Here is a 13,162-nt window from a genome sequence, read left to right on the forward strand (position 1 = left end):
GGTTAAGTGTTGTAGGGGCTAGCTAGCTAAGAGGGTCAAAATATTCTTACGTGCTTGCAGAAAAATATTGGAATGCCATTAACAATTTAAAATACATTTCACATGAGATATGAATTGTTAGCTTCTAAGAAAAATATGTTTATTTTGGTCCGCAAAGCATGCTGTAGGGTCTATATTATTTTTCTGTTGTATGTTTATGAGTTATTTATTTTTTGATTTATTATGAAATGCACATTATAGCAGAGTTAACAAATATTTCAGTAAGATTCTAGTCAGGTTGCTAATTACAATGGTCACCATATGGGCAGGTATCTCATTTATAACATAGGGAGGAGTCCTATGTTTTCTTAGTTTGTCCAATGTCCTACTGCTTTACCATTGCTTTGCTTTACAAAAGTTTTCCCTGGAGAATTTTATTACCATGAGCTTCTACTTTGCAAATTTGTTCTCATTCCTAATGCAAAAGCCATAAATGCTGCTCACGTTTCCCGATTTTTTAGGTGGAGTGGATTCCTCCTTTGCGCCATTGCAATGTTTCTTGTGATATTCCCAATGTTTACTTTTCCAAAAAAGCTTCCTCCTCGACACAAGAAAAAGAAAAAGAAAAAGAAAAAATTTTCTGCTGATGTTGTTAGTGACGATGACGTTATGAAGGAGAAATCAAACAATAGTGAACAAGTGGACAAAAAAGTTTCTTCTATGGGATTTGGAAAGAATGTCAGAGGTAACGTATATCTTTTGAGTGAATACGTGCACAGTATTTTATTTTATTTTGTTTTGTTTTTATTATTATTATTATTTTTTTTGTGCACAGTATTTTAGATCAGAGCTACTCAAAGTGTGGACCCTGGTCAGTGCTACCCCACCAAATGTTACTGACCTGTGACAGGATAAGTACTGAGAATTTGAGTAAGCATTGAGAATCTTTTCAAGAAATTTGGCAGTAATTTTATGCCTACTGAATCTAATAATAATAATAATAATAAAAACTGGACTTCCATTTTGTGTATTTAAAAAACTCATTTTCTTACAATTCACTTTTAATAATTTTACAAAAATATCAGTACGTGATAACCTGGAAATCTTAATTTAAAAATGGTTCTTCATTACAGATTGTTTGAGAAGCACTGATTGAGATCCTAAAGATACAGATTTTTATGTATGTCGTTTACTGTAATGAGAGATGTCTGATTTTTAAAATACTGCATTCTGTGATGAATGATTTGTTTCAGGGGCATGGTGGGTTTGGTAGGGTGGCCAGATAGTTGCCTAAATAAAAAGCCTACCACTAGATAGCAGTCTCATCCAACAGTGCCTCTGCCAAAGGCTTGTCAGTGGCCATAGAGAAGAGTAGCCAAGGAATGGGCCTCTAAACATCTAGAAAGTTTCAGTAATGTGTACTTGTCTACTTTTTCATTTTTATTTGTCTCATAAACAATGAATTCTGGAACACGGAAAAGAAATAAAATAAAATAAAATGAAAAACAAACAAAAAACAAGGACTTTATTAAAACTAGGTTAGGCAATCTCAAACCTAAACAATTCAATTTTAACCATCCAATATTTGTTCTGTGTTCAATATATCTGTTGAGTGACAATAAGTCTGTCTAATCCAAGAAGCCTATAATGCTATGCTCCCATTAATTTCAGCCTATTTCCTAAATTCCCTGAATTGATTTTTTTTTTTGAAATTGTGAAGCATAATATTTATCAACTGCTTACATCAGTCAGGGTTGTTTTAGGTAAAATTTACCTAGGCACATTATCATCTCACTTTGACTATATAAACACTGAAACCAAAGAGGAACCTTTCAGGCCTAGAAGGAAGTTACTAATATATTATGGAACTGTCCCTACAACCAAAGAAAAATAATGGTTAGATTGGACTATTTTTAAGACTATATTTGTTCAAACCAAGCAAAGTCACTTTTCTTTGAAAATGCTCCTTCCCAGTTAAGTTTTAGATCTGCCTCCCGCACTCGTCCTCCCCCACTCATTATTTTGTGACAATGTGTACTTTTGGAACTACAAAAATTACTTCTGCTCTAATACCATCAAGGATTCCTTGGATGCTAGTGTGATCTGAGCTCTTAACACATGGACCACTATTTTTCTTGTATGTCTTATGGATCATAAAGTCTATTACCAAAGGAGTAATTTTTTTTTTTACAACTCGATTAAGAGTAGATTGATATTAAAGAATTTACCACACAGTAGACTTCGAGTCTTAATTTATGAAGAATATAAAGTAGACTCAAGGGGAGAAATACAGACTAGGTAAGCTAAAATTATATACTTTATAGCTTAGGGGTAGATGGCTTGAATGTGAAATATATGCTCTGTTGGATAGTTGAGAAAAGGAAGAGAAGACTGATATCAGACACCAACCACAGATATGACTATAAATGGGAATGGCATTCCTTTGGAGGATAAAATGTAGACAATGATGTTAATGCCCTCTCTACCTCTGCGATCTTACTGTCTTGGGCTGGAGGGCTGCTGACCACTGGTACCTGTCTGAGGGTCTGTAGGTCTTCTTTGCCTGAAGGTCTCCTTTGTCCGGTTTTCTTTCTGGGCTGGGAAACATCTTGGCTTCTGCTTGAGGCTGCCATCAAGTGCCAAGGAATTAACACTCTCTCATCCCCACATACAACAGTCTTAACCACTGGCTGATGAACAACCCAGCTTCCCCACTTGATGGATGAGAAAGTTCTGAGGTCTATTTCTACATCCCCTGTATCACACGCCCTAAGCAGTGTTTGCTGAGCCTCCCAGGTAAACTGTATGGACTCGAATCTTTGACTCAGGACCTACTTGTGGGAGGAAGCACACTTAGGCATGTGGGTTCAAAAGCCGTCATGGAATTTTAAGATTGCTTTTCCAAATGGAATCTACATACTATTTATTGTATATCATCTTGTACTGGTAGGGAATTCTCTTCTCATCTTTTTTTTAATGCTCATTATAATTAGAATGTTTTCTTTTAAAGGAAAGAATAAGAGGAATCTTTTAGCAGTGATGGGTAGTTGGTTTCCTTTCTGATTTTCCTGTCAGTGTTTCTGATATTTTCTCAACTTTTTCATCCTAGGCCTTAATTGTGATGACTGATCTCACTTCTGCCTCTAAATCTCCTGAGTAGGACACAGAGCTGGTTCATTTTTTACTTTCACTTGCACTGAATTCTCTAATTGCATCTAGTCTGGAATTTCAAGAACCACTTTCTCCTGTTAGAAAGGAATCCTGTTTTAATCGGAATATATAGTGCAAATGTTTTGTTGAAAATGATTCAAATGATGTTGATGATGTAGAAACAATATTCAATTAGAATATTTAAAATTAATTCATATTTATCTTATACTTATTGATTTCCTCCACAATATATAATACCTATCACCTATAGGAAATGCCAGTCTAGTATTTAATCTGGTTTTCAAAAGGATAAATTAAATCTCTGGGAGTTGTTCAACTGTTGACATAACTTTTTATTACAAAATTGAGATTCATCACTAAGGCCTTGAATTAAAGAATGGTTGCTAAGATTTCATTTTGAATTAAATCTGAGTTTGATTCTCAGATCCCCTTTTCCCTTGTCCTACTTTCTGGAGGAGGGCTCTTTTAAGTCTTTATTTAATATTTGAAATTTGGATACCAGTATTAGCTTCTTCAGAGAGGAGGTGGCAGAATATCTAAGTTAATAAGTCAGACTTCCTTGAAAAAATGATTTGGGCCATACAAATCCACTCTCTACCTCCACATTTTAATGATAGACATTGGGAAAATCTGACTCAGTGTTTCTAGATTCTTATTATAAATTATGCAGGAAAAAGACTGTTTTAAAACACCACAAAGGAGAAAGTAGAATTTTTAGTGGGTCTGAATTACCTTTCCATAAAGAGATTAGCATTGATTGCATCAAATCTTACCAATAAAAATAAACCCTTAAAATATTTAACTGGATCAATTTTCCTGAGGTTTGAGGTCCAGCATTTTAAAATCTTCCAAATTTAGCTGGGTATCTTCCTAAATAGAAAACTTTTGGTGGCAGTTAACCATAAGAAACATTTTATTTTTGTGTCCACTTTTAATCTTTTAGCTGCTTAGCATGACTAGTTAGCATAAAATGTAACAGATTTTTCTCTGCTAGACTTTTGTCTGTGTTAGACTGCAATATGTTTATAATCCCAACTGAACAAAATAGTTACTCAGAGAGGATGAACTGATTTAAATAGGCCACTTGAAATTATGGAATTTTGGATTGTGTTTGTGTTGTCATCATTTAATTTGATGACTGGTCACTCCGTGGAAGAGCCACTTTATGCTCTGGTGGAGATGAATATGAGTGAGCCATGGTTTGCCCTCAGGGAGCTTGTAGTCCACGGAGGGAGACAGGATGAGTACAGATGGAAAGACCATAAACGAGGACAGACGCAACGGTGTGATGTTCAATAACAGTCAAGTGCACATCGAGTTTAGGGGTCAAAAGAGGTTTCATAGAGGAGGTGGGATTTGTGGAGAACCTTGGCAGACTTGGAAAGTTTCGGTAGGTGGAGGAGGGCCAGTTCCAGTTAGAGAGCAAAGGCAAGGTCAGGCTGTGTAGATGTATTTGAGAACGCTGAGCAAGTGTATTGCGGTTGGTGTGTTGGTTGTGTGTGGAGAGGCCTGGAAAATGAGGTTGGACAGGTAAAGCAGGGCCCCATTGTGCATAGAGAGCTTGAGTTCTAGGAGCTTTTAACTGACTCTGTCCCTAGAAGGCAGTGGGGAGGTTTGAGCAGGCATTTGGCCACACTCCTTTTGGAAGAATAGGGAGGGAAAGGGGTAGGAAGGGAGGAGGGGGCCCAGGTAGAAAGCTGTGCAGAGTCCCAGTGAGAGGCAATCATGGTTTTGACTGGCAAACAAGGAGAGGACAGTAGTCTGTGAAACTAGGCTCCCTACTTCTCTCCGTGTCCCCTCTGGGTTGTTTTCAACTCTGCAGCCAGAAGGATCCTATTAAAATGCCACTCCTCTGCTCACAGCTTTTGTGGTCTCTTGTCTCACTCAGAGAAAAGTCTCTTTTCTGTATGACCTCCTAGGGGGAGCATCTGGTCCCTGCATCTGTTTAGCCCCATCTCTCTCTTGCAGCCCCGTTTGTTTATTCCACTTCAGCCACATTGGGCTTATTGCTGGTCCTCAAACCTGCCAGACGTACTCTTACCTCATGGCCTTGGCATTTGCTATTCCTCTGCTGGGAATGCTGTTCCCCAGATCCCCTCACTTCCTGCAGGATATTACTCAGAGTGCCTTCTCAGGGAGGCCTTGCTTGGCTGCCCTATTAAAAAATCTCCAACTTCCTCCAAAGCTTTTTTTTTAAAAAGATTTTATTTATTTGAGAGAGACACACAGAGAGAGAGAATATGAGCAGGGGGAAGAGCAGAGGGAGAGGGAGAAGCAGACTCCCCGCTAAGCAGGGAGCCCGACAGGGGGCTCGATCCCAGGACCCTGGGATCATAACCTGAGCCGAAGGCAGACACTGAACCACCCAGGTGTCCCTCTCCAAAGTATCATTATCTCCTGCCCTTCTCTATTTTTCTCCTTAGTATGTCATTATCAAACATACCATATATTTTATTTATCCTATTGTTGTCTCCACAGTGAGAAAGTAGGCCCCATGAAGGCAAGTGTCCCATGTCCACCGTGTTCCTTGATGAATTTATACCACCTTATAGATAGTCAATATTTGATGCATGAATTACTGAGGAAGGAAAGGTTGTGTCTGTAGTATGTGGCCACTGACGGGATAATGGGAAGGTAGGTATCAAAGGTGGTTTCAGGATTTCAACCTCAGGTAGTGCAGAAAGAGCTAGTTGAAAAGGACAGAAGGAATAAATTCCAAATTTGAGTTGCCCGAGAATATCCAGAACTATTGCATAGGGCCCTTTGCTGGGTATTTTAAAACTGGTATAGTGCGGAATGTGTTGGGGTCAATCCTTTTACTCAGCAAAGAGGGATCGCCAAGGCCAGGTGCTTGGTCTGTGCTGTCTTAGTTCCACTGCACATTGCCTTTGCTCCCTTGCTGAACTGCAGTTTAGTTTTGTGTTTGCAGCTTTTATTGACCTCTTGCTTGAACTCCCCATATTTGCCATAGGAGCATGCTCACTGCCCTTCATATAAAACCCTAATTTGTGAGAATAGTGGTTCTCAAACTTCAGCTACCTAGGAAGCTCCACAGGGGCTTCTCAAAACCCAGTGTGCTGGGCCCTGGCCCACAGTGTTCAAGTCAGGAGGCCTTGAGTGGCCTGAGTATTTGTATTTTAAAAATTAATTAATTAATTAAATTTTAGAGAGGACAGGGGGAGGAACAGAGGCCAAGAGAGAATCCTAAGCAGGCTCCAGGCCCAGGACGAAATCAAGAGTTGGATGCTTAACTGACTGAGCCACCCAGGTGCCCTTTTTTTTTTTTTTTTAATTTATTTATTTACTTATTTGACAGACAGAGATCACAAGGAGGCAGAGAGGCAGGCAGAGAGAGAGAGGGGGGAAAGCAGGCTCCCTGCTGAGCAGAGAGCCCAATGTGGGGCTCGATCCCAGGACCTTGGGATCATGACCTGAGCTGAAGGCAGAGGCTTTAACCCACTGAGCCACCTAGGAGCCCCCAGGTGCCCTTTTAAAATTAAATTTAAATTAAAATTAATTCAATTTTATTTATTTTTAATTAATTATTATTATTATTTTTTTGGTAATTGCACCTTTAACAGCTTCTCAGGTGATACTGATGCTGGTAGGTCAGGGACCACACTGTGAGAACCGTTACTCTGGAGCATAGAGAGGAAAAGCAATTTGATTGTTTCTGCTAATGATGATTATACAACTTTTTGCTTTGGTGGCCAGGAACCTGAGCCAAGTCTGAAGCCCAGCAAGGATTCATATAGACGTACTTCATTCTTTTTTTCTGGTTTTGACGTCGTGCTGTGTTTACGTCTTCTCTGGCTCTGGTTCTTTGTTTCATTCTCCTATTACACTGATTTTGTTGTGCATATTTTACCTTGTGGGAAGTTGAACCTTTAGATTTGGACCTCCAGCTTAGGAGGGAAATGCTAACATGCCTGGCAGAGAATTCCTGAAAAAGAAAGCAGTTTCTTTATATTCAGTGCAAACTGTGAGGTTACTCATCAACTCATCAGAGTAGTATCTACTTAGAAAGTTATATATGAAAATACTCACTCATGCTAGATTTCAGCAAGCGAATAGTACTTGGCCAGCAACTATAAATGATGTATTTGGGGCCTCAACAGCTGCTGTTTCTGTCCCCTGCCTGTAGGTAAGTGGCTCAGGGGCTTCATGTGCAGGGGCAGAGGTGACTGTGGTGTGCAAGACCATCTGGCTCCTTCTGTTCTTTTATTGGCAAGCAGGGAATGCCATTTGCCAGTGTGTCCTGGAGGGGAGAGGAAAATTGCAACACTTTTATGGAGAATTGTGAGTAGGGAGTACAGGGGGTGGTCATTAGTTTCAAAGAGAATGAGCAGATAATGGGGGCACTTGGGCTGTGCACAAATAAGATAAAAAGTATTAGGGGTGGAAGCACAAATTAAATGCTTTTAGAAAGTAGTTCCAGAAGAAGGGAATCAAGGAGTTTTATGTAGAGGAGTTAAAAGAAGTGGCTCTCTAATTTATACCCACAGCATTTTAATTTATGGGGGTGATGGAATCATGATGGAATCATAACATGAAAGGAGGATTTATTACTTGCATTTCCCAAGAGAAGGGGGCACACAGGGCTGCAAGGGAAACACCAGGTTTTGATCAGAAAACAAAAGACAAGAGTGAGGGTAAAGCCAAGGCCAGACCCCAGTGGGGGTTTCCATAGGAAAGAAAAGGCAGGGCAGTCAGCAGTTTACAACTGGCTTGTCTGTGTCATTTCGGTGGGCTTTGGGCTGTGGGGGTGGTCTGGTTGTGTGGTACCTGGCCCTGGGTGATGTAGGATGGAGACAACACTGGTGGGCGGGGGGTAAGAGCACAGTAAAGAGGTGGTTGGGACTATATACTCAGGACCAGATAGTCCATGTGTAAAAGATGAGCTCCCAGCTGACCCATGCTATCTCTAAAACTTGGTAGTCTAGTCTCTTCCCAGCCAGCAAGGATTTTTAAGATGTCAAAACATTATAAAATACTGAAAAATGAAAAAGTATTATTAATATAAAAGCTTATATGTTACAGCCAAAGCATACACTCACCTGGCCTGACTCCACTACTATTATCATACGGTGTTTTCTCCACCTTTCTTTATGCCACGTTCCTTCTCCCCACCTTCCGGGGATCTTTCTGGAGCTCTCGAGGCTGAGGCTTTGGGTCCCGCCCATGTACTTTGAAAAGCACTCTGTATTTTGGCACATATTTTATTATTTTATAATCCCAACCTTTTATATGACAATGACCCCCCACTCTGGTGTTCCCATTTTTACTCTTGGTTACTTTGTTTGTGCCTAGGGTGAATTCTATGTCTTGTTTGACTTAGTCTGTTTAAGCTGTCTAGATCTGCTTCTTCAGTTGATACTTTCCTCAAATTTTACTTTCATTTAAGAAATCCGTGTCATCTAAGATGTTTGGGAAAAGATGTTCTCCCCAAGTCCTTCCTTTTTTTTTTTTTTTTTTTAAACCTCAAAGCTTTATTTATTTATATGAGAGAGGGAGGAGGGTAGAGGAAAAGGGAGAGAGAGAGTCCTTTAGCAGACTCCACGTTAATTGTGGAGCCAGATGTGGGCTCGATCTCATGACCCTGAGATCATGACCTGAAGAGAAACCAAGAGTCTGATGCTTAACCGACTGCGCCCCCCTCCCAATTACCCTCCCAAATCCTTCTAATTATTCATAGAAGGCTGACAGTATCTAGCTTAGGAAAATGTCTCTCTTTCTTTGTTTTTCTCTTTCACAAATATCTTTATTGAGCAACAGCTATGGGACAAAGAACTGGGAGGTAGAAAGGAAAATTGACATAATAAAATATAAGTCTTTAAATGGAGGTATGTACATTCTAAGGAAGATTGAAGGAAGAGGAGGAAGGAATTCCTAAGTTAGCTGACTGAGTCAGGGAGACTTATCTTGGAAGATGACATATTGTTGCATTCTTTTAAAAATTACAGAGTGGTTTTTTTTTTAGAATATAAAAATAATAAATGTTTGTTGTAGAAAATTTAGAAAGTACATAAGGATATAAAGAATAAAATAAAAGTGCATTCCAACAGCACTCCTGGACACAGAAGCTTACATTATTTTTATAACAGAAAGTATGTTTTGAAACTAGATGGATGTTGTACACCATTGTGATTGCACACCGTTATGAAGGTACTGAATGCCCCTGAATTGTTCATCTTAAAATAATTTTATGTTATGTAAATTTGACCTCAACAAATTATTTTTGGAAATATATTTACTTTACTTGAATTTAGACATAAGGAAAATAAACTGAATAGGCTATAATCTTCAGATAAATCTTTTTTTTCCACAAGAAGAAATATTATGTCCAAAAATTTCTACATCAGAAAAATTATGAAAGGTATTAAGAGTGGTCAGTATGTTTATTTGGCATTTATTTATTTATTTTTAAGATTTTATTTATTTATTTGACAGACAGAGATCACAAGTAGGCAGAGAGGCAGGCAGAGAGAGAGGAGGAGGCAGGCTCCCCGCTGAGCAGAGAGCCCAATGCAGGGCTTGATCCCAGGACACTGAGACCATGACCTGAGCCAAAGGCAGAGGCTTTAACCCACTGAGCCACCCAGGTACCCCCTTATTTGGCATTTAATTTTTATCATGTATATCTGGAAATAATGTTAGTTTCCAGGTAATAAAATTTAGTCAACAACTCAATAGAATAATTCATCTATTTTTTATAATAATAAAACCACCACTCCTCATCCCCCCCAATTTAAATGAAAAAAATTGATGTCCAAAAGAACGAAATTGAAATCTATGTCTACTTCACAGAGGCCCTTCAAAAGAACATAACAGAAAAAAGCTGGTGTAGAAGTAGAATGTCAGCAGGCAAAAACAAACACCACAACACATCACAGGGAAGGAATGTCCCTGCAACCAAAAAAGATCAGAAAATAGGGGCGCCTGGGTGGCTCAGTGGGTTAAGCCTCTGCCTTCGGGTCAGGTCATGATCTCAGGGTCCTGGGATCGAGCCCCGCATTACGCTCTCTGCTCAGCGGGGAGCCTGCTTCCCCCTCTCTCTCTGCCTACTTGTGATCTCTCTCTGTGTGTCAAATAAATAAATAAAATCTTTAAAAAAAATCAAAATAAATAGAAGGCTTAAAAAAATACTAAAACAAATCCACAGATAGATACTATCATTCATAATTGTGATTCTGAATCTTGAAGAGAATGTCAAATTATGCTATGGATTTTCTAGTAATACCAGTTAACACAAACAAAATGCTTAAAGTTTTGTTGCTTTAAGAGGCAATTGCCCAGTTATCTGAAAAATTCAAGCATTCCAAACACCTATTTTCCCCAGATATGCTGGATGGATGAAATATTGTATATTTCCTCCTTCTCTGGTTAGTATTTTATTATTTCTTTAATGGAATTTTTGGTTTATAATCTGATCTAAATCTTTTTAGGATTCTTTAGCTCCAGAAAGCCATATTTTAAAAAGGATTATCTATTTGGTCCTTCACATTTTTCTGTGGTCTTGTTAAGCCCACCATTATATGCACTGCCCTTTATCTTATGACTTATACTTTCCTAATAAATAATTAACTACCCAGGAGGAAATTATGCATCTTTGGAATAGATTTCATTTTCTCACATGTATATGGATATTGTTTTAGTACAAATTGTTGCTTTGATGTTATAATGAATGTTAATAAACACATTCCAGATTTATATATATTTAAAGATTTTTAAAAATTTTTATTTATTTGACACAGAGAGAGAGATCACAAGTAGGCAGAGAAGCAGGCAGAGAGAGAGAGGGGGAAGCAGGCTCCCTACTGAGCAGAAAGCCCAATGTGGGGCTCGATCCCAGGACCCTGAGATCATCACCTGAGCCGAAGGCAGAGGCTTAACCCACTGAGCCAGCCACCCAGGCGCTCCCAGATATATTTTTTGAGTGCCTGCAAAATGCCAAATGTATGCTGGGAGCTGAAGTTATACAGATTTACCGAGTCCTGCTTTCATAGCATTTACACTCTCTTGAAAGAAACAAACAGCTAAACACATGCAGCTATTGAAGGCTTGATGAGTAGCAGTATGAACAGCATGCTGTGGGAGCACAGAGGAGAAGCACCTGTCTGAAGGAGCTGTCTCTTACAGAGTCAATGGATGAGCTTGACATTTGCTGAGCAGACTTGCAGGGGAATATAGTAAATAGCAGAGAGAAGAAAGACCATGGCCATGTAGGGAGCTTCTGGTGGGAATCACAGGACTTGAGAACTGAAAGGGTGGACGGCAACCCTGTCTGGAGGGCCTTCCGAGTGAGGCCAAGTTCTGGGCAGCTGGGCCTTCCCATTTTCTTGCTCATTCGCTCTGTTGGCATATCTTTTTCAAGCATATCATTATGTAAAAAAAATCTGTTTCAGTAGTTTAAGACAACAAAAAGGCATGACAGGTGCTTTCAGTTTGCAAAGGACAGAAGCAAGTTGAAGCCCCCTGAAATACTGGGGTTCTAGCATAAGGCTCTCTTGCGGGGCCCCTAGCAGCTTTGGGAATGCGTTCCTTGCTTTGGACCCACAGCCACTCTGGATATTCAACTTCAGACTGATGCTCAGTTCCTTTTCCTTACTTATGTTCTCACTCAGATCTTCATACGCACAGCCTAATTCACTGTGTGGCAGGTGCCAACGGTATAGGGCACAAAGTAAAGGGCTTGGCCAGTCTGTGTTCATGTATGGTGTCCCAGGCCTCTTAGGCCTGCCTTCTGGAAGCACCTTTGAGTCCAGTCTCCTTTCCTGCTACAATCAGCTCGTTTCGGGATATCAGGTCATATGCTCTAAACCTTACTACGTTGGCATAAGGAGCCACTGAAAAGGGGACTTTCAGTGTGGCAGGGCCACGCAGACCTTTCTTTGGAATGAGATCCATTATACGCCAGACTAAGTGTATTACCAATGTGCTTCTCCCTTTGCCCTACTCTCAAAGATGACTGTCGCCTTTCAGGTTCTATGAGACCCAGGCTGACTTAAAGCTTTACTCTTCCAAACAGAAACTTTATTCTAAATAGATCCTTCAAGTTGTAGAGTTTTTTTAAGAAGGAGCATAAAACACTCACATATACTGGAGCACGCTTACCTGGTGGGCAGAAACTTACCCCATACCCATACCTGCTGCCTCCTCTTAGGCTGTCAGCTACAAGGCTTTGGAGAATGAGAAACTCTGATCTCTGCCCTTGCTGAGACTGTCCTTAATCAGCTTCCGCGGGAAGCCAGTCATAACGCACGTCTCAGATTTTCTGAAACTTTGACTCAAGGTTTGCAAGGTCAAGTGGAGGAGGCAGGGGGACGACATCAAATTTATTGTACCGTAGCCCTGTTATGATGGGTGTGCAACTCACCATCTGGTCTGGTGGCAGTGCCGGCTGTCTTGGGTCACCAGCCCTGCCGTGGTTGTGCACGTGGGAAAGAGTAAGGGATCTGCCAGTGACAGCAACACTTTTTTTTTTTTTTAAAGCTTTTACATTCCAGCTAGCCAACATACAGTGCGTTATTAGTTTCAGGCGTACAACCCAGTGATGCAACACTTACATACAACACTTACGTACACCACTTACATACAACACATATGTACAACACACAACTTTCTCATCACAAGTGCACTCCTTAAGTAATACCTCTTTTAAAAGTGATTTCTAGGAGTGCCTGGGTGGCTCAGTGGGTTGGAGCCTCTGCCTTCGGCTCAGGTCATGATCCCGGGGTCCTGGGATCGAGCCCCGCATCGGGCTCTCTGCTCGGCAGGGAGTCTGCTTCCTCCTCTCTCTGCCTGCCTCTCTGCCTCCTGTGATCTCTGTCAAATAAATAAATACAATCTTTAAAAAAAAAAGTGATTTCTATGTGTAGCCTATCTCTTATATTACATTCTATTGAATTTTGGTACTTTGCATTGAATTCTATTCCCACTTTACTAATGTTTAAGGCGTTTCTGGTTTTAATGTCAATTTGCCCTTATCATTGAATTTGTAAGATTTCATAGC

The 13,162-nt window shown here is 40.0% G+C and overlaps 1 protein-coding gene across 1 annotated transcript in view; it reads left to right on the forward strand.

Annotated features, from left to right (window-relative positions):
- Window positions 1-13,162, forward strand: part of SLCO5A1 (solute carrier organic anion transporter family member 5A1) — a 130,521-nt gene that overhangs the window by 58,865 nt on the left and 58,494 nt on the right. Inside the window, exon 4 of the mRNA XM_080803189.1 lies at window positions 501-724. Coding sequence (XP_080659315.1) covers window positions 501-724 — 224 coding nt within the window. The remainder of the gene's footprint in view (window positions 1-500; window positions 725-13,162) is intronic.

Source organism: Martes martes, assembly GCF_963455335.1.
Source record: "Martes martes genome assembly, chromosome: 4".
Taxonomy (NCBI): domain Eukaryota; kingdom Metazoa; phylum Chordata; class Mammalia; order Carnivora; family Mustelidae; genus Martes; species Martes martes.